Source organism: Buteo buteo, chromosome Z (genome assembly GCF_964188355.1).
Source record: "Buteo buteo chromosome Z, bButBut1.hap1.1, whole genome shotgun sequence".
Classification (NCBI taxonomy): Eukaryota; Metazoa; Chordata; class Aves; order Accipitriformes; family Accipitridae; genus Buteo; species Buteo buteo.
The window spans coordinates 3,628,821-3,650,999 of NC_134204.1; the positions used below are offsets into that span (position 1 = coordinate 3,628,821).

Genomic DNA, 22,179 nt, shown 5'->3' on the forward strand with positions numbered 1-22,179 from the left:
TGAGAAAAGCAACTGGACTGATGGAAAAAACCAATGCTGGGGTGATGAGAGAAGGAAAAGAAATGATCTGGCGATAAGGCAGGATCAGTCCGCATAAGCTTTATCTCAAGAGCCTTTTGTGCCCTCGAGAAACATCTCCACCCTTGCTTATCTTAAACAAATGGTTGCAGAAGGCCTGAACTGAACAAACAGGTTATTAGGCCTGCGGTAGGCACTGCGAGTTTCACTCAGTTTTATTGCACACAAAGTTCAGGGTGGGATTTATTTTCTGGGGAGGTGGGAAGGGTGAGGTGTGGCTGGGTTCATGGCAGTCCCAAAGACGCCCCATCTGCCTGCGCAAAGGTGACAACAGAAATACTGAGGTTGGAGGGACAGTGAAAAAATATATTGTGGTTCCAGAAATGATCCGCAGAAACCAACCCAGCGACTTGCAACACACCGCGATAAGGCCTTCATCTGCCTATAGGATGGATTATCCGTGGTAGGGAAGTCTGGGACAGCAGGTATATTTAACTGCTACTGCGCCGGTCCCACACTCCTGATGCCTATGGGATTGAATGTGCCAATACTCAGTACAACCATCCCAGCCATCCAATTGCACATGAAAAATGTGGCAAAGGTGCTGCTACCTCCCCGCCAGCATCATCCCCATCACCTCTACCCAGCCCCTGCCAGCATTTGTCAACACACATAACTCCTGTAGGGACTTCCAGTAGAGCCATCTCCATGGAGGCTGCTTGCTGTTGCCTCTTCCCCTTCCAGGAACTCCCACTGTGCTGGCCTGCAACCCATTCTCCTCTCTTACATGAGGGGAATTTTTTACCTCTTGAAAGGAGAGGGCTGAGGCACAAACCAAAGCCTTGACCTGCTTTGGAAGCCATGGAAGAATACCAAACAATGTCAGGAAGCCGCCTGGAAATGATTTCCTCTCTGTTAAAATTTCAGTGATAAATCTGTTCCTTCAAATTGCAAGCTATTCATTTTTCCTGGAAGGTGCTTATAATAATAGTTGCTTCTGTATAAGGAATCAATTGGTGCTTAACTTCAATAGAATAGAAAGTGCAACGATTTTACAACATACTCCTCACCTAAGATAAAAGGCAGGTAAATCCTTACAGCGCTTCACGGTTGTGGCTCTCCCACCACTCCTCACCCACAACACAGCACACATGGGTCCTGGCCACCTCCAAGGATGCTTTCTTCAACCTCAATCCTTGGAGCCAGGGCTAAATTAAACTATAGGGTTGGCAAAGAGGACTTAGTTTCCAGCCACCCAGGAGCTGGAAAAGGAGCAAAACTCCTCTGGCTTTGCCACCGCTGATCCGACAAGCCCCACGGCGGAGGAGGGATGCTCTGTGGGACCTTGACAGTAGGACGTGCTTGCCTGATGAATCATGACATGGCACAATGTGCCTCAAATGGGAGGCATAGGAAGTTGTTTCTTGGGAGATGTCCCAGTTTGGAGGATTTCCTGATTAACTGCATCTTTGGGGAGCACAACATAAATCATACATTGCCAGCAAAGGCTGAACACGTAGCTGCAGCATGCGTGCCTTGGTGATGAGCACCTTGGAAGAGACTCTTTTCCCAAAGAAAGAGTGGGAGCACAGAGGAGCGATGGCTGTGACGGTGACCGTCACAACTAAACACCACTCTCTAGTTATCATTAAAAACACTGGTGCTATTCTCTATAGGGGTCTGCCCTCCCACGTTGCCTCAAGGATGCAACCTCCTGGATTTCCACTTGCTGAGTATTAATGCTGGTTTATACGTCCCCTCTCAAGAAATGGCGGGTGTTTTAATGAATTACAGACTCTACACATGCAGTCTCGGACCCAAAGAAGTATCATTTAGACACTTATCTTCCCACCACCTTTCCTTGGTGTTTGCTGTCAACTCCTGGCAGGCAGCAGACACCCAGCTAGAGGGAAGACAGCACTTAAAATGGCATTAAATACTTGGTGGCATTAAATACTTGGTAGCAGCTAAGCTGTCCCACCTCATCCCTCCGCAGCCAGCTCTGGGATGAAACAAAAGACACACAGAATGGCAGAACAACCCAGCATGAAACTCCCCATGCGGGGTGAAGGATGCAAATGCAATTAAAGCATTCGAATAATTAGGCAAAGCATCCCAAGTGAAACATACCCTGCACCTTCCTCAATGCCTTCTGCTGATTACTGACAGTGAGTTTTCCGGGGTCTATTTTTAACTCTCGGCCCCTAAGCTCCTGAATTATACATAATTCAGAGATAATAAAACTTTAAAATCCAGGACAAAGTCTCCTAGGAGGAACTGCCTCTGCAAACACACACGTGCACATCAGTGCAACCAGAATGGGCAGGAAGAAATGCCCAACCAGTGCCACCAAGCCCTGGCTGAGCCACCGAGATGGGGACAAGCTGGAAACGCTGCTGCATTGAAACAGGGTGCTCCAGACACACCGACACGGACATGCGGTGCCATAGGAAGAGTATAAATAACAGACAAAAGAAATCCCCTTTTGTTACAAGAATCCGCAAATCCAGAATCAGTTACAAGCTGACTTAGGAAACGGAGTTTTTTCCCATGTTATAGCAAAATGGGAACAATACTTTGCAAGTGGAAGTAACTCTAATTGTTTTAACTGATGTTATTTTAGTGTTGTTTAGGTTTATTGTTTATTTGTATGTATTTCCTCTACCCCGGTCAGACTTAAAAACAAACCTTACTGTCAGCAGTAAAGCATCACATCCATAAATAAATACATTTATCCAGTAAATATAGATATAACCACACCATTGCTTGGAGTCCTTAAATATAGAGTATTTAAAGAATCATCAAAATAAATAGCGTTGGTGACCAGGGTTTGCTTTCCCTGGAAAAGGGAGCCTTTCTCAGCTAATATCGGGAATAAATACCACCCACAACACTTGCAACTAGGAGGCACCACACCTGGTATTTGGTTTGAGGTCTGCCCAGGTAGCCCAAGCTCATCCTGAGAAAGAGCTGCACTGCTCTGAAAAGCTTTTCCTAAATTTTCCTTGGCCTGTGCTAGTTTGGGGGTGAGGGAGGAATTGCTTTAGCTGGGACTTAGAGTGTTATGAAGTTGCTATGGGAATATTTGTAACTTGAGCTATTTCAGTCCCTCTGGGACCTCACATTTCTTTAAAATATACTTTTCCTCTATATTTTTCACGTTCCCCAGTCTGGTTTTCCCCATCTCTTGTCCCCTTCAAAGCTTACCACCCTTCATTCACCATCCACCCTCAACACCCCCCATTTCGTGCCATTGTGGTGGATGGCGACGCGAGGAAGAGATCTGCAGGCAGAATAGGGGCCTCCCTGATGAATTTTTAAGGTGACCTCTAAACAGACCCCATAGGACACCAGAGAGTTCAGGACCAGAACCCAGGTCATCGTCTAAACTGGAGAGTCTGTTGAACCTCTGTGCAATCCGCAGCATCAGTACAGCCTCCTCTCGCTGGGTGTGCTCACCTCGAATCTCAGCATCACTCTCAGCAGAAGGTAAGGGCTGTATCCAAGTATATTTTCTTTTCACCCTTATTATTACCAAAAGATTGCATGTTTTCCATGCATATTTGTGCAGTCCTCCAGAACCAGGCCCCCACAAATCTTCTCCTCTTGGGTGGACTGGGGTTTCAGCCCAGAGGAGCTCCAGCTCATGCTAGATCCCAGGAGTTGGGACAGTCCAACAGTGATGAAACTCCTTATTTGCAGAGTGATAACTTCGTAACCTTACAAACAAGAGGTGGCTTCTCTTTTCTTTCAACGTGGGTAGATCCAGAGGTGCTAGGAGAACTTTCTCACTGCTCAGCCCTTGGCACTTCCCGTTGGAGGCCTTCCAAGTGCATGAAGTTTCACAATACCCTAAGATTGCAGGCAATAGTTAATAAGTCAACGAGCATTATTTGCCATGATTCGTATCGCTGTGATCCATACACTGCACCACTGAAGCAAAAGGGAATTTTGCCATCAACTTTAACAGGGTCGTGGTGGTGGCAGCCCCTCTTGGTCTACCAGTGGATCTTTCTCGTAGACCTTCAAGGCTGAAGCACACTGTGCAGAATATCACTATCCTTTCCTTCTTCGAGCCCCTCGTATTGTGCTAGAAACATTTTCACACAAGAGATATTCCTGTTTGCAGTTGGCTGAAGACACAGCCAATGTACTCTCCCCGGGACTATACCACAAAGAAATGTTTTTTCTCCTTTCTGAAGTCTCTGCTTAGTCTAGCTCAGCCCAGAGAGAGCAAGCAAGGATCCCATGTCACAGCCACCCTAGCTCGGAAAATACCCCGATGTGCAAATGCCAATTTAATCCCATAAAAGCCTCATTCTTCCCTTTGAAAAGTCCCATTCCTTTGCAGGAGTGTGGGCTGTGCAACACAAGGGCTTGACTTTCTCCTTGCCAGGTTACTGGCAGTTTGTACCTGGATGGAAGAAACTGCTTCTTGAGTGTCTGTCTGCTCCCTCCCAGGATTTTCTTTTTACGCATCAAGGACTAAGATTCCTTCTGCTGTAATGAGTTTTAATACAGGGATGAGCACAGAAAACATTATGCACTTGCCACAGAATATCAATCATATCACATCATATATTAATTATACCGGTGGTTTTTCACTGGTGCTTTGCAGACCTCTGGGAGCCATGGACTACTTTGAACAGTAAACTGAGGAAGAATAAAAAAAGCAAGTTTGTTGCTGCTTTACAGCAATCTCCAAATGTGACACTTGGAAACGGATCTGGCATTTCCACCAAAAAAAAGTCCTGAAAAACTGCTTTTTATCCAAAAGCTGCTACAGAACAGGCAGCAAGATGGCTGTATCCACTCTCCCCGTGTCTTGGAAATGCTGAACATCAATGATGACAGCTCCAAAGATACTGAGAAAGTGCACATTCTCCAGGCACTGTTCAAACATCAGCTTTCCTGCCAGTGAAAGCATAAGTTATGGCTGCTTCTGTGATGACTGCCAGGAGCTGGGTGAAACCCCTTCAATTCATTTCACATTGGCCAAGATGTGATGTGCCTTCAGGTGTTTCATCAGAACCAAGTGGGAACAAAGAAGAACCAGCAACAAAACTCAACAAACCAACCCAACTCCTGGGGAGTTTCATGTGCCAAGCAACCAGCACCAAAGATCTTGCTTACTGGGATGTCTCGGGTCACATTGCCCCTCCTCACTAGAGCTTTTTTAGCTCCTTTCTCCTTTCCTTGGTGCCCTTCTTGCTGGCAGGATTATCCTACAGATGCTATGCCTTCACAGTGGCTCTGAAGTCACTCAGGGACCCTATGGCAGCCCCAGAATGCAAAACGAGGTCTCCCATGCTACTAGCTCTCCTAAGGGTCAACCTATAGTTTAAATTAGGTAGCCAAGTACCTTACTGAAAGCAGTTTTAGACATCCTCGCATATTGCTCTTTGCCCGCTGTATAAAGCTACACCCAGGTACAAGAGGACGGGGAGTCCTTCCTCCTGCCTGCATCTCTGCTGGGATCGGAGACAACCCGGCAAGCCGGGATGGCTCAAGCCTGCCCCTCCCGAAATCAAGTCATCAGACGCCTGCGTCTCTGTGCTTGGCAGCTTCAGCCTTTCTCTCCTTATCAATGCCAAAAATTATTCATTTAACATCCATGGCCTTTTGCCAGCAAGAACGCCACGTGAGGAGCAGAACCGTCTCCTCCACTCCTCTGACAAACCGAAGCAACAAAAGTGAGGCTCTTCCTCATGCAAAAAAAATAATAATACTAAAAAAAAAATTCCCACCAGCTAAGAAAAGCTGGAGGTTAATATAAATTCCATGGGTTTGAGGGGGAAACGGAGCTGCATTCAAAGACTCGATGGCTAACCACGCTTCCTTCGTCTGGCAACTGCCCGCTCCCCCAGCAGAGTTATTGAGGAAGTTAGATGAGCGCTGTATTTGTTCCAGCTGCAGATTTCCCTTAACCCCTGGTAGCGGTGTTTTCAAAAAACACAGATCTTGTTTTCTGATGGTGGCTTTTCATTTTCGTGCATGCCACGGCTACAGTTATTAGCTTTAAGTGCTGTCATTCATAGATTAAAAATAAAGAAAAAAAAAACCCTTTGCCATTCTAAGAAGTCCAGGCTGGATGTGCAAAAGGGGGATTAAAAGAAGGCTTTCAGGAATTAGCTTGGAACAGAAAAGAAGAAGATAAAGCCATTATAAAAGCTTGTGTTAATACAGGAATCCTTTTTGTTATAAGTGTTAATGCAGCCACGCAAATTCCTATGAAGATTTATTAGTCAGGTCATATAATCTGCTCTCCTTCCTCTTCTGATGATAAAATCAAGGCTATTTTCCTCCACTAAAACGTTCCTCTCTCTCAATTAAGAGGAAAAAATTATATTTTTTTCCTAAGACTAGGTTTGTGGTATACACAAGGCTACGGGTGAGGTCAATACCTTCAGAACAGCGAAATACAGACACCGAAATTAAGGTACCCATTCAGAGGCTACACTGGCAGGATGCGAGCCCAGCCCTAGGTCTGTGGTACCCGACGCTGAATAACTTGACGGAGCTGGGATATGCAGCATCATCCCCTTCCATCATCCTAGACCTGCTATAGCATCTGCTGTCCCATGGGACTTCAGTCCAGTAAAGCATTTTACCTTATGCGAATCTGCTCCTAAGTCTACTATTTCCCTTGGCCCTAAGCCAGCCAAGCACTTAGGCACATGCTTAAAGTTAAGCACAAGAGTAAACAGATTGAAGTCAGGGGGACTTAAAATTAAGCACATATTTCAAGGATTTGCTGGATAAGGGCCTTAACCCTGGTGTGCGGTGTTTAACTGGGATGATTCCCAGCTGATTAGCTCCCCCCTTTCCCCAAACTCCCCTCCATCGGACCAGGCAACAAATGGTTTCTGTTTTGCCACCACGCTAAAGGCTTGGTTTTAAAGAAACCTTGTCTAGCCTCCAGGCAAAGAATGTCTTTCTTTAATTATACCTGCCTGTGAAATACCTTCCAGAAATCCCCACCCAAACAAAGCCTCAGGAAAGGAAATAACGGAAATTCTTGATGGTTTCCATGGGGGAAACGATCCTAACCAGTGAGACGAGGTGCACGTAAGATGAGGCTGATGACTGTTCCTACTGTACACGGCTCCCAACGCAGACAGACTCCTTAAAGCTCCAGCAGAAACCCCCAGCTACCACAGTCCTCTTCTTCCAGGGCAGAAGCCTCCTTGAACCTGGCCCCTGGATGTGGCTCTCTGCACATGTTGAGATCTGAAAAGCCTTTGGTGGACACGTAGGGGAAGAAGAGACATGTGGCAACACAACATCCATGAAACCACCATGCTCTCCCGTCTAGCAAAGTGCAGCACCCAATGGGGAATCTTCCAAGAGCTTCTAAAGGGCTGGAGGTCACCTGCATGACTTTTTATTTTTGCATTCCATGCCCTTTCATACAAGATTTTTTACTTTATTTCAATTGCATCTACCCATGCTAGGACCTCGGTGGCTGTGAGCACGTGTGCAGTTCTGGCAGAGCGAAAGCCCTCTTGGCACAGAGAGGCAACCACTCCAAACAGGCAGCACAGGAAAGACTTGGAAGATATGCACAAAACAGATGAGTAAAAGACTAGAAACCTGGATACAGAAGATGAAGATTTGCTGTTGACTTCTCCAGAAACAGGACTGCTGTCATCAAGAAGCAGCAGCTTGCCCAGACTTGACAGTGGACTAATGGAACTTCACCGAGTCCCACTCCCATCCCTTACCCATCCCCATCCAACTCACTTCCAACCATCCTCTGCTGCATTATCATCTGCTCCTGAACAGTCAGTCCTTCCCACCAGGGTATAAACATCTGATTTGCCTGTGCTATGCATAGCAATGGCACTAAATAATCAAGTACCTTTGGAAAAGCACCTGTGCAGGATGCCTGGATTACTCCATCTAAACTGCAAACCATTCTAGGCAACCCCTAGATCCCCAATTTTCACTGCAGCACACACAGAAAGACTTCTGTGCTGCCAAAACACCTTCTCTTTTGATCCAACCTCATGTCAGGAAAGCTACTTTAGACCTCCCAGAAGAAGAGCACGGCCATCAGCTGCTGCACTGCAGCCTTGCCCTTCCTGAACCAACAACTCTCAGAAGTTGAGGACTGGCAGAATAAATTCAAGTCCTGTCTTGTAGGCAAATCACACCGTGAAAGGATATGGCAAGTATGAAGCCAAACAAGGCAATCTGCTTCCACTTCAGACAAGAACAGCAGGATGGTCAAGTAGTCAAGGAGCTCCACCTCTAATGCAGCAGGTTCCCAGCCTCATGTACACTTGCAACCCTTGGAGCTACCTGCGGTATATTTTTGTGGCCTCACTGGCCATGGGCAGCTTGGCACTATTTCTTCTTCTAGATGAGGAACAGCAGCAAAGGAGCTGTATCTTGGAAGTCTGTCACAGCTCACCTGTCCTCCACCAAGGTCAACATAGCCCATGTAATTATCATTTATTACCTGCGTAACTGTGCTGCTTGGAAACACCACCAAAATCCTGGAGCTAGATGCTGTACGCAGAGATCAGAAAGCTGCTCCAGCACCAGGAGAAAAGCAGCATAGTACCAAGGCTGAAAGAACTCGCAGCTTGCTTGCTTTTACCTTCAAACAAGGGCATTTGTTAAAAAAAAAAAAAAAAAAAAAAGTTTAAATAACAAATCTGTTTGCCTAAGCATTTATAAATTGAACTAAAAATAGTTTTCCTTTCAACTAAAGGACCCTGTAGCGCATGGAGTCCCAACACTGTGGTACCACAAAGGGGTGGGTGTGAGACCCTGAATTTCTCCCTGGTCATGAGTGTTCCCACCACGTTCTTGGGATTTCAGGCAAGACATGGGACAATTGCCCCCCATCTCCATTTCCAGGGGTCCTAGTCTCTGACAATTTTCCATAACCAGGTTTGGTCTTGCTTCAGTCCTCAGAGTATTTGCAGAAGGAGTTCCCACCCGCCTGCGCTGACGAAGTGGACGAGGGGAAAGAGGAGCCGCCGCGGTGCTCGTCAGATCATGTCAGGTCGCACGTACGTTTGAAGTTGGCTCCCCAGTTCTCAGCAGCCAGGAGCAATCTCATAACGGCTACTTCCTCCACCATTTGCAGAGCTGATCTTCAGGAAAGCTCTGTAGTGCGAGGAAATCCTGACCATCGCCACCAAAGCATTATCGACACAGCAAGGAGATAATAACGACAGGAACTGCCTTACGGCAAAATCACCATCATGATTCATGCGACTGCTTGGTGCCAAGGTCCAACAAGCTGGAACACAGCGAGAGGAGGTCACACATGCTCTTAGCTGGTTATTGTGTAAAAAAAAAAAGTTTAAAAAAAAAAGGCGGGTTCCTACAATTTGATGAGCATCATCCACTCTCCCTCTGGCAAATAAATCAGGTCTTCAGTGCTGCATTGAACTCGCCCTCTCATAGAAGGCCACAGGTCCCACCTTCTCCTTTGGGAAGGTAGGTGGTATCTAGCCTGGCAGATACCAAATACCACCTGGAAAAAGTATCACCATTCATGGTGGCAGAACCTAGTGCAGTCTGCGAGTTTTATAACTGCTTTGGATTCACAAGCAATATCACAGAAATCACAGCAACCCTCTGATCTGTCTACAACTGCCTTCAACAGAGAGATGCAGGCTGCCTCAATGATGGACAGGACCGGTGGGCACACTCATGTGGGTCAGGCCCCATAGAACTTCTCCAAAGACCTTTTACTCCAGGGATTGCTGGCTCAGACCTTCGTGGTCTGTGATATGCATCCGAGGAGTAGCAGGCACGTCATTAAAGGTGCCCGCGTGAAAACCTGGGTGCTGCCAGACGGTGGGCAATCCCTAGAGCAAGCACAACATGGAAAGCAGCCGTGCCTCCTTCAACCCCATCCTTACTGGCGACCATACACCACCAGCACACAGGCTTTGCACGTGCACTATGAGAGCAGCAGAAATTCCCCGTCTTGGACAACCAGAGAAATGGAGGAGATCAAGGGCTGGCAAGACACGAGGGTTCACCAACCCTCTGTGGGGATTTGGCCACTTGTCGAGCAGACGCTGGGGAAGATGCTGCCATGGCATCGTGGAGGAGCACCTATGCACGGTAAGGGGACAGATTTCCCCCCACCATGAGAAACACCCATCGGTACCTTCTCCAAGCGCAACGCTATGCCAGAAATAGAGCACCTCAGAGACTTCATTTGGTTTTTTCTTTCTTTTTTTCTTTTAGCAGCTCAGGATTACCAAGTTCGCAGAGTCTCTCTTTAATGTCACATGTGCGGCTCAGGTCCCTCAGGCCCCAGCAGAAGCAGCCTGGGATATTTGCACAGACCCCTCACAATGGAAGGAAGAGGGTGTAGGAGGGAGGATCAGGCTGCTGACCCCTTTATTGTTCTTGGGCCAGAAGAAAGCTTCCTCCTGGCTTAAGAACCACGGCGCTGAAAAAGTTTTCCAGCCAAAACGAGTCAGATGGAGTCACTGGGTGGTGGTTTTTATTTTTTTTTTTTTTTTTCTTTCTCCTTCCCCTGCCTCCCCCTTCGGTCAAGCGACGGGGAGTCACAGGGTTGTGCTCCATTCACAAAATACCTGCTGCACATCACGTAGTCCTTCCCCCCCGACGGCGGGGAAAGGCGCTGTAACCCAAGCAAACGAAAATAAACCTTTTTTTTTTTCCTTTCTCTGCAGATTTGAAAAAAAAAAAAAAATAAAAAAGAAAGGAAGAAAGGACCTTGCTCCCAGACTGACGCCTCCAGCGTGCGCCCGCCGGGGAAGGGGTAGGCGGGGGGGAAACAAGACGACGATATGAAAGAAAACAAAACCAGCAAATTCTGCTCTGAAAGGATTAAATGGAGGTTTTCCAAAAAAACACCCCGCCATTATATAATGAGGCTTAACTTGGAGTCACCGGGGTCACACGATGCAGCAGACTGGAAAAACCAAAGCGCAGTGTAGCCTTTTAATTGTTAAGCCAACCGTAAAAAAAATAAAATAGAAAAACGATATTGTGATTGTACAACAAGGTGGCCGCTCACACACTAATGGTCAGGGTATTTTCTTACCCCCTTTGCTCTTTCTGGCTGAAATACCATTTTAGTGTGAGTTCAACTCCTCGCCTTTCTGCTTATCGGGGTGGTGACCTGTTTTGCCGGGACACTGTTGGCGCCGGGCAGCGATGCCGTAGGGAGCACGGGGACCGCGTCGGCTCCCGAAGCCTTAAGGCACATGGGGCTGATTTGCACCGAGAGCAAAATAAAGCACAAGTAGAAACTTCACCCCAACAATTCAGGTATCAAAACCCATTGCTGGATTTCCAGATCAAAATTTGCACGGAAGGAGATGATTTTTTAGCACGCCGGTTGCATCTACAAGTCCAACGACGATCCATGGTCACCCGCTTAGCCCCCAGGTTCTCCACAGCCTTTAGGCTGAGTTGGTTGTACAACCACAGGCAACCCTGAAGCTCCTCCATCCTTGACATCTCCCAGCACTGTCTACACTAGAGGTCCTAGCTGCAGGGCTGAACAAGCTCCACAGATGCAGTGGCATGGATGGGAACAACCCAAATGAGAAAAAAGCTTTAAAAAAGCCCACCCTAGCCCTCTGCTCTTGGAAAACCAAGCTTTCATTGACCACAGGCCCAATGGCTGGAGCAGACCAGCCACCACCATCATGCCACGACATGCCCAGCAGCAGCGGTGGGACCTGCTAGTATCATCAGGCTGAAAACCTGGAGATCATCCTGGACTCGTGTTTTCTTTTAAATTACAACAAATGCAAATTTGTGCTTCACATTTCAATCTTAAAAACTGGCTTCGGTCTAGATTATCATTGCAGAGCAACCACAAACCAACAGGACAGGGTGTCTCATCTCACCCGCTGCTGCTTCAAACCATGTCCATGCAACTACCAACCAACCCCAAACCTTTTCATTCTTATCTAGTAAACATGCAGCAACCCAAACTTAAGGAACACATATTTTTATCCTGTATTTATTCACAGCCCCAAGAGAAAGGCTGGCCAAACAAAGGCATACGCAGCCCACCGGCCTTAAGGAATAACGTCGCTCACAGGCGCGTGATGGAGTAAGTGTCGGCAGCTCCCTCCCCAGGATGAGCAAGTAGAAGCAATCCGTATCTTATGCGATACCTGCTTATTTTGCCCCGCCAAGGGGTCTTATTTTGCCCAGCCAAAGGGAAACAACAGCTCCTATAAGCATACATATTTTCTTTCCGTTCAGACAAGGCGCCTCAAAAGAATATACAATGAGAAACGAAATAATCAAGCGGGTCACAAAAGCAGGAAGAAATGAAGCTTTATCATTCTCCAGTGGTTTCTCTGCTCTTACATTACAGGAATTAAAAAAAAAAAAAAAAAAAAAAAGAATTAAAAAGAAGGCAAGCCAACAATGAGGAGTTTCTCCACAGCGGTACCAGCAGGTAAAGGGCAGAGCAGAATAACCCTGGGAGACATGGACACTGGGGCAGCAGCGTGTGGCCTAAGGTATGGAGACCACGTTCCTCTCGTTATTTTTATTGGCCCCGAAGAAATCCTTCAACCCCACCATCCAGCAAAGGCATTTTGGGGATGGCATGGAGTTTTCTTTCAGTGACCGTGCTAGCTCATATACAGCCAAGAGCTTGCCATTTTTAGAGCCAGCAGAGAAGTTCATGGAGTATCTTCAAAAAACCCAAACAAACCCTAAAGGTATTTTTAAAATCATCAAATGAGGGACAATACGAACGTGGGACTAGAAAGGACCTCTGGGTCCTTACAGAGCTTGATCTGCTACCACAGGCGAGGACATCATTTAATTCCCTTCATAAACAGTCTTTATTTTCCCCATGGAAGAGACATCCAGGCGTCATGTGCAGCAATAAATTTCCCACTTAAAGGACAATCTTTAACCAAACCACCTTGGATTGCAATAAACACTTATCCTGCCACTAAATACCTATATTTACACCCATAGCTATATATACATTTCCCCAAGCTGGACGGGATTCACTTACCTGCTGCCTCCAGGCAGGAAATTCGCATTTTAAGAACTTCTGGTCTCATTTATTGTATTGGTTTCTATTTCCATAACATCAGAGGAAAGGCAGCAGAAAGGGGGGGAACATCTTCTGGTTAAGAAGAAATTTTTAAATGTGACAGGAAACATTAACCTCCTATTTTGTCAGACAAGGGACAAGGACATCCCCCATTAGCAGGATTTTTAGAGTGCGAAGTGTTTCTAGGCTCTGTAGGTCCCTCTGCCAACGGGGATGTATGCACGTCTCTCTTCTCTGGTCCTGCGGTATGTCTACTTTTTTTTAAGAGAGAGAAAATTCCTTCCTTCCCTTTATTTTATTAAAAATTCAGGTCTTTCACGGAGAGCGGGGAAGGGGATTAGGATGTGGAAATAGCCAAGCCAGCAGAAATAGCTGCTTGACCAAAGAGACATTGAGTTTTTATTTGGGATCTTTAGAAATCTGGATTTTTTTTCTCTGCTACTTTTAATACGTTTTTTTAACTTAATCATTACTCCACAACCGGCTTCAGGAAAATATTCAGCAAATTCGAAGGAGTGCTGCAAAAGCCCTCTCAGATTTCTAATGAATCCTCTGGGAAAACAAAGGAGAAAAAGATGTAACTTTATTCAGAAGTTAAAATTCAGGCAGGATTTGGGGTGGGGGGTGGGCAGGGAGGGTGTTACAGTCTATAGAAAGGACTGGGAAAAAACCAAAACAAAACCTTTCAGGCTTGCTTTGGATATTATATAGCTGCACAAACGCAAACCTTTCTGAAAGGTAAGTCAACTATAAGGCTGAGAAAAGCCCGTCTTGTTCTTCATTGTGTTTAAGCCAGAGCTCTATGTAGTGACATTTTTGAGCCTCAAATGCCTGTTGAGTTGTTATTTGTACCCCAGTACAAGTACCCATACCCAAATCAGTTAATTCCCCAGAAAACTACAGTTCTCGGGTCTAAAACTACTTGCAAACTCCTTAAAAACAAAATAGAAAAATCTTTCTTCATCATCCTCCCAGGAACAGACTTACCCACCCAGCTCTCCCAACCTCTTCTCTCATTTCCTTGTGGTCCCTGATCGTGAACCCAAAACCGACCACCTCCTGTCAGTAAGCCCAGCCTAGTTCTGCCACTCAGCCGCTTTGTGTCTACCCCTCCATCAACCTGGCCCACGGAAAAGCTGCGAAGCAGCCAAAATCCCATTCTTCCTCTTTTTGTAGCACAAACCGGTGCCTGGCAAACTGGGGTCTAAGGACCAGAGACGGTCCAGCAGTGGACACCACCATAGTCTTCATCTCTTTCCTGCCGAGGTTGGCATGTCCTTCAAAGTGGGGTGGGGACAACAGGGTAGATGGGGGACAGGGACGGGTGGACAAATGGAAACGTGGGTGTTCAGAGGAACATCCTACATTTGATGGGGCAGCAGCATCTTCCAGAGAAATGGAGGACCCCTCACCACATTTGGCACCGCTCCTTGGTGTGAGGAGCATCGTTCCGGATTGAGCCCTGCCACAGCATCCTATAGGAAATACGCAGAGTGGAGGATTACATTTGGAAAAGTGGGATTTCCAAGAGGAGTCGGGGACGTGTCGCGATGCAAGCGAGGGAGACTTGGGTTGTAGGGCATGTCTAACCCCAAGGCACCAGCTCCTCTCAGGGTTGTTCACGCACATCTTGAGTTTTAACCCCACTCTGCTCAGGGCCTCCATCTGCTTTGAGGCTTATGAAAATGCACAGTGCTAACCAAATTCAGTCCTGGGTGCAGAGCAACACCTTCCCCCTCCACAAGCCCCAGGGTCCCCCACGCTGGACACGCACCCCGAGCCCGAGGTGGGCACAGCGGGATGGAGAGCAGCATCAGGACCTGGCGCGGGAGGGTGCGAGACACAGCCACCGCTGAGTGAGGTTTCTGCTTGGAAAAAGCCTTTGGAAAAAAGCCTCATTTCCTCTGTTTCTTGTTTTGGGGCTGTGCAGCGAGACGGCAGTGCCCTCTAGTGCTGCAGGGCTCCCCTCTGCCACCAGCCCTGTCCCCTCGGCCACCAAACACCAAGCCAAACTTCAGAGCTGCAACGTAAGCCACGCTTGCCCTTTCCACCGACCCTCCTTGCACATTCCAAACCCGTGTCTCTGAACCCAGCCGACCCAACCAGGGTGCGAGAGCATCCCAATGCCTCCCATCCTGGCAGGAGCTTGTTACGGGTCCACCACTCTCCAAACAACAGGGCAGCCTGGCCCCAACCCTGCCCAGCTGCCCAGTACCAGCTCCAGGAACCACAATAAAAAAAGGCATCTCCATGCCCACCAGGTTGGGAAGACACCCCCACAAATTATGAGCCAGCATCGCTAAGTCTGCTTGAACTGGGTGACAGCCAGAAAAATAAAACCATCCCTGAGAAGGGAGAGTCCATCTCATTTGTTACAATCAGAAACCAGCTCTGAACCCTAACAAATAATAATGATGATGATGATAATGATGATAATAATAATAATAATGATAATGGAAATGTCAAAGCTCTTGGTCATTTCCCTGGTGTTTCCTTTGTGCAGCAAATAAGTCTACCATGTGATATGGAAGACCATCGTAATCTGAAAAACCCACTGGAAGGTCTCCCCTTTTCTGCATGTCCGATAAAAACCATGGGGTTTATAACCTGGTTCAGGGCTCACAGTGACTGTGCTCTACTGCCAGAGCCCAGGCTTGGACCTTGCAAGAACCTGCGAACTGGTGACCTGCATGGAAGATAAGCCAGCCTTGGTCCAGACCTTTCCTCTCCGGTGCTCTGGAGATGGCAACGGTCTCATCTGCCTTCCTTGGTCAACAGTGGCCTTAACTCTAACACGGGAGTGATGCTGAAGGGGTTACAGGTGACCATGGCAGGTTGCCCTCTCAGCCTGAAAAGACGGTCGTTGTCAGTTGGGTTAAATGCAACAAAAACCAGGCCAAGAAAGACCATATCTTACTGGAAGTGACAGCAAAACAAAAGCTTTTTACTCAGCAGTGGAGATCTGACTCCCAATACGTTGTGACCTATACTCAAGTAAACTTTGGCTCTTTGACAGGGACTTTCCACAGTGGTTTTAGCAGTTACAGTATTGGAAAGACCCTTGGGATATGAGAAGCTGGCTTGTTAGACTAGAAACCTTCTCTGAAAGCAACACCATGCCTACATGCTCTGGATGGAGTCCAGCAGGAACTGGAGGTGGGGAGAAGAAATCCCCCTAGTTTGGGGCTCCTAGGGAGCCACTCCAACTTGTTCATAAGTGTTTGGTGGACACGTAAGGGATGTTGGAGTTAGACCGGGTGAGTGGCAGGAGGGACACACAGCACACGTGGCACACCATATGGACCAGGTTGCTTCCAGTGGGAGGAGATGCCAGACAGAGGGATGAGCCCACCCCAGCTCTACCGGTGCAGAACAGCCTAATGAGGGAGGGCCACATTGTTGTGGCCAAGGCACTGAAAGAGGAGGAATCTGGGCTGGCTAACAAGCTGGCTAAAACGAGAACTGCCCAGCCTTCTAGTGCAGAAAGAGCAGGGAAGAGAGGACATGGAGAGGATGAGGACTCTGTATGGTGATAGTAAATAACACAACCCACCAAAGAGCTGTCCCTGAGCTCCAAAGAGACCTGTCTCCCTGCTACCACCACCCTGAAAGGGCGAGTGATCCGTAGGGTCCAGGAGCAAGCCCTCACACCAGCGCTGGACACCAACCTCCTCCCCTCGCATGCAGAGTGACAGCAGAAGGGATGCTCACCCACAATCCACCTTTCTTCCCCGGGACACCTGGGTTGGTTTCATATCTCTTAAGGAACCTACCATATCTGAACAAGTCCACGTGTGACCTGGTCCCTCTGGGCTCCTTGCAGAGCTGACAGGGAAAGGACACGGGTATCCTCAGATGGGAATCATCCAACCTCCTCTAGACCTCTACACTGAGATGAAACAAATCATGCCGCAACATGTCCATGCCTCTCCTACGGCAGGACGCCCAAGGGACCAGCCCACGCACAGGTCCCACCTTTACTCACATGATCTCCATGCTGAATTGTAAGGTCTGACTTGACAATACTTGTCAATGAGGAGGGGTCCCAAAGAGAGTGGGCAGAGACGCCGTTAGGTGCCTAAATTCAGGTGGCCCCAGCATGGTCAGGAATCCCAGCACTTCTAAGCCTGTTTGGACAAAGTCAGGAATACAGTGGTGCTAAGAGGAACATGAACAACTTACAGAGTCTGCCTTTCTCCTAAGGAGCTGCTCCCTTGTTTCTCCTCCAACAAGGAAGCTGGATGACAACCATAGCCAGAAAAGAAACAAGCACTTTATTGTAACTCTAAGCATATGACAAAAAGGGTCAAAAATCAGTAAGGAAACAGAAGGAGATGAGCTGCGGAGCAATTAAGATGCCAAACCAAATGATATCAATGCTGTCTTCCAAGTTTATCCCATAGCACCAGTAAAGCCGAGTATGCCTTTCAAAAGTGCCACATTATTTCTACCTCCTAAAACACAAGACAAGGAGCAGCTGGCCAGCAAAAGCACAGCCACACTGTTAGGAGGAGGGCAGGCCCATCCTGAAGGCACAAGTTCAGCAAACTGAAAGCCAAAACCTGTAAGATGCCAGTCCAGAAACCACTTGGTATGTCTGAAAACTCCCTGCTCGTGTCTAGCAGCATTCACAGCACGTTCCCGTGACATGCAGCCTCCTGTATCCTTCGTGAGCTACAGCAGCTTCACAGGGAGGATGGGGGGTATCTTGTAGGACATGACCCCTTGGGTTGTCTTCTCTGCTAAGTGTAGAGTTTGCCAAGGGCTCGCAGTCTGAAGACCGTATCTGGGACTGGGGCATTCGGCTGTGACACATCCAAGCCTGAAAGCCTTTCCAAGTGTTTGCCAAAGGGAGCAAAAGCAAAATGCACTGACTCAGCCCTCCCCGTGACATCTTCATGACGCCAAGATGGTTACGTGGTCTCCTCCAACAAACCAGCTGAGGTTAAACGGAGAGGATGATGAAGACTGGCTCTACATCTGAGCTGCACCTCTCTAAACGCAGCAGACAACTGATCCTCCCTGGCGTACAATAAAAAACAGATCTTATGAATGGGGAATACTTATCTTCAAAAGATTATTTTCTTCCACAGTCACTTTTTGGCAGCACTTAGGTGAATTAGTGCCCAAATCCAACTACAGACTCCTATGAGTAAGGAGAGATGGAGGTTACAGCTCACGAGCTGAGCCAAAGGTATGACCTCCTGAGCTCCCAGCTTTCAAAACAAAGCCTATTTACCAGTAAAAACAAGCACCCCAGATGAACTTTGAAAAGATGAGGCAGGAAGAAGGTTCAAAATACCAGTTGTCACACAGGAATTGTGCCCAGTGCCAAAGCGGAGCCGGATTCGCCTGCCTGTGCGTGTCCACGAGGTGGCAGAGCACGCCGTGAGCATCTCCGAGGAGTGGGATGCACGCATTCTCCAATTTCAAAACAAAAGGCTGGCAACGAGCATTTTTCCCTCAGACAGCTATGAAGAAAGAGGGTTTTGGAGGAGGTTGTTTTGGTTTTTGTTTATTTTTTTCACCTTTTAATTGCCAAATAGTCATAGGCTTTCCTTGCAATATTTTGTTAAAATACTATGGATAGATTCCAGCAGCAAAACTCATCTATACATATTAACATCCAGATATCCAGAATATTCTGCTTAACCCATTAGGGACGTCACTGTATCTCTCTGTAGAGATACAAATACAGACCTGGATGTATACTGGAAATCAGTTCTAGATTCATGTCCTATGTCTATCATACCTTACCATCAAAGGAACCCAAATTTCCAAAGCAGCTTGCAAGTAAGACTTGCTACCTCTCTCAAACTTGGTGCTCTTAACCCTGCTATAGCTGCACATTCAGCAGAAAAACATTTGCATCCGAGTCATGCTGGAGGATGCTCGGACTGGCCCAGTTGCACTGGAGGATGCTTGGACCGCCCCAGTCGTGCTGGAGGATGCTCGGACCGGCCCCTCCATCCATGCACAGCTGCTGTAAGCACCCCATGAGCTCTTAAACACAGACAGAACATGAGTTTATGTGTCTCCAACCCGAAAAAGCCTCTTCTTCAGGCTGTGACACAAACATAACAGCAGTGTGGGAAAGCCCCATGGAAGGTGAAAGATTTTTCTTCCATAGGCTCACACGAATATTTTCCCTTATGCCCCCCACGCACTGTGCTCCACAGAGCCATTTAAAACAAGGGACAAAGACCAGCAAAATCACTGTCGGCGTTGCACGATCGCATTCAAATCCAGTTAACAATGATATGTCAGGATTAAACCAGCTGTCTGCGAGTATTTCACTTGTCAACGCCGAGCAAGATAAATCCTCACCCAGAACTACCCAGCTCCTAGTTCCCACACATACATATGACTCTACGTGCCTAGGTAAGCGCGTCTCCAAAATAATGCAGCATCGCACGAGTCTGACCAGAGGCACAAACAAAATACCAAAGCCAGCATTCCCACTAGGTCTTCCAGCTTAGAGATGCCACACTAACAATTAAGCTAGATATTAAAGCATATATTGGAATTAATTCACTGGAGTCAGTGGACTCAACCTGGTGTTAGGACAGGACGAGATGACAACCAGGCCAGGAGGACCCAGCTTATTTACTAGCTGTTGATTAGAAAAGATGTTAAACCCTAGAGAAGAAAGTCAGCTCCTTGCACCAAAGGTGGTTTGATTCCTCATTTCCAATTATTCCCCAGGGAAAATAACCGTATTTTGGAGAATTACTGGGGTTTGTATCATCTGAACCTGATGTTTTCTCCCTGTGACCTAAAGTCCAGACATACCAAGCATGGAAAAGACTGAGCAGAAAGCAGCTGCAGGCAGCGCTCCTCCCTGCCAAAGTCAGCAGCACTTCTCCACTCCTTCCCCTGGTTTGTGTATTTAGTGTCAGCTAGCTCACCCAAAAGAAATAGTAAGGCAGATCATCACATGGTTTGCAGGATGAGCAAAGCTTTTCTTCACATGATGCATGAGCAAGAAGCCTGGTGAGTTCTTTGCTCAGCACTGAAAAGGGTAACGCTACCACAGCACGTGAGATGTCTCCGTCCTTCCCTCTGGAGGCAAAGAGGAGACTTCAGCAAAAACACGCTGAGCATCCTCAGAAACTTGCCCAGCCCAGGACACTCAGCTTCTTTGAGGGCTAGGGCTCTGGAAAGTGAAAAATTATATGATGTTGACAAATTGACCTATTCAATTGGACTTTTTAACTGGGGGTCTCATCCTGCCATTCCGCAACATCTGAGCATCAAAGGTCATTTAACCAGAACTACCAAAACTGAGCTGTAAAGAGAGATCTGGAGAAACCTGGATAAAACATGCAAGTGAATGATCGCTGCATATAAACACACATACACCCCATAGGGGAAACATCTGGCTTAGCACACCTTCACTGCTGACTTCCTGGCAGCAATTTATTTTGAAGCTGTCAGAAGGGTTGATGCTTTTCAGAATCTCCTTTCCTAAAATATATGAGCCCTGTGTACATGTACATATTTGTATGTATAGATGTATGTATATATACTGTCCTCGACATTTCACCTCTCAATGAAGTCTAAGTGGTAACTGCCCTTGCCCAGCACTAAGGTTCACAGCAAGGCTTGCTGAAACCACAGGCATAATTCTCCATTACAAACCCCAAGCTCAGCACATCGTGCCCAGCAGCTTTCCCACTTTTGGGGAGGGTTTCCTAAGCAAAGGTAAGGCAGGGAGCTGCTGGTCTCCACCGTACTGCGGGCAGGAGATGATGTCCTCATCACCTACCTGCCACACTGGAAGGACCTTCTCTATGTCGTTCAAGTTGATGCTGTCACCATCCTCGTATTTCCCTTTTCCAAGCCTGTGGCAGGAAGAAAACAAATAAAACCACATGAAACCTTGCTGGAGCCAAAGTTAATTTTCTATTATGGCACATGGGGAAGATTAGTTCTTATTGCAAAGGACCCTCATGAAAACAGAGTCTCTCTGAAGCAAGTATGCTGTGCCTCCAAAACACTCCCACGCGGGCACAAAGCCGTTAATACAAAATTAAATGCTTTTCTCAGTCCTCTCCACCTGCACCATCCACCACAGCATTCAAACACTTTTGGTAATAGCAGCAGTGAGAAAACCAAAGGCAGTCTTAAGCAGTAGCGTTGGGTGATTCGATTCCCAGACCAAGCAAAACTGAAAGCACAGCCCACCTGGGAAAAAAAAAAAGAGGACACAAAAACATAATGAAAAATGTTTCCTTTGAAGCACTGCTCATTTGTTGGTCTCCACGGGAGCTCCAGTTCCCCTGCTGAGAAAGGTGTCGGCAAACAAGTACAAACATACATCTCAGGCAGCAAACAGCAATCGATATAAATACAAACACACAATTTGAAACGCAAAAAAATTGGGGTGAGAAGCCAAGCACTGACAGACCAAACACATAGCTGGCAGCTGAATGACTTTCTTGTATCAAGAAAGAAAAAAAAAATCCTAAGATAATTACTAGCTGGATGCAGAGAGTTTGTAATGATACAGAAGAAGAAAAAATGGTCAATAAGTATCATCCTTCTGCATTTATAAACAATTGAGGAGATCTATTCTTATTCCACAAGAATGATAATGTATTTTTTGGTCAACTATTGACAAGATATTGATAAATAACATATATTAGACAGAAACTTCAATAGCAGCAGATGAAATAGTGACTTTGATTTACAAAGGCCAAAATATAGTGTGTGTGCATATATATAAAAATACATATATATGAAAGAAATATAGTGTGTGTGCATATATATATAAAAATACATATATATGAAAAAAAGTATTTTTATATATATATGAGGAAAATCAAGTCAAACATCTGGGGACAAATAATACCAGTTGCAGGTACAGAATGGGCAAGCATATTGTAGGAAAAGGTTATCTGAAAAGGATGAGCACTGTCCCAGGGTGAACGTCTGATGCCGGACTGTGGCATAAAGGCAGGGGATGAGGAGGCAGGGTTAGGAGGATGAAGGCAGCTCGCCTCTACAGGCAGCACGGCTGAGCCTGAACTACAGGACCGTAGGGAGCTCTGGCAGTCACATTTCAAAGAGATGGTAGAGAAATTTCTTAGAGTATGGGAAAAAGTGATATGTGGGCTTGG

The 22,179-nt window shown here is 46.8% G+C and overlaps 1 protein-coding gene across 4 annotated transcripts in view; it reads right to left on the reverse strand.

The window, feature by feature from the left end:
* Positions 1 to 22,179, reverse strand: part of CTIF (cap binding complex dependent translation initiation factor) — a 143,113-nt gene that overhangs the window by 70,045 nt on the left and 50,889 nt on the right. For all 4 annotated transcript variants that reach the window (XM_075019538.1, XM_075019539.1, XM_075019536.1 and 1 more), the window contains one exon: positions 20,826 to 20,901. In XM_075019538.1, coding sequence (XP_074875639.1) covers positions 20,826 to 20,901 — 76 coding nt within the window. The remainder of the gene's footprint in view (positions 1 to 20,825; positions 20,902 to 22,179) is intronic.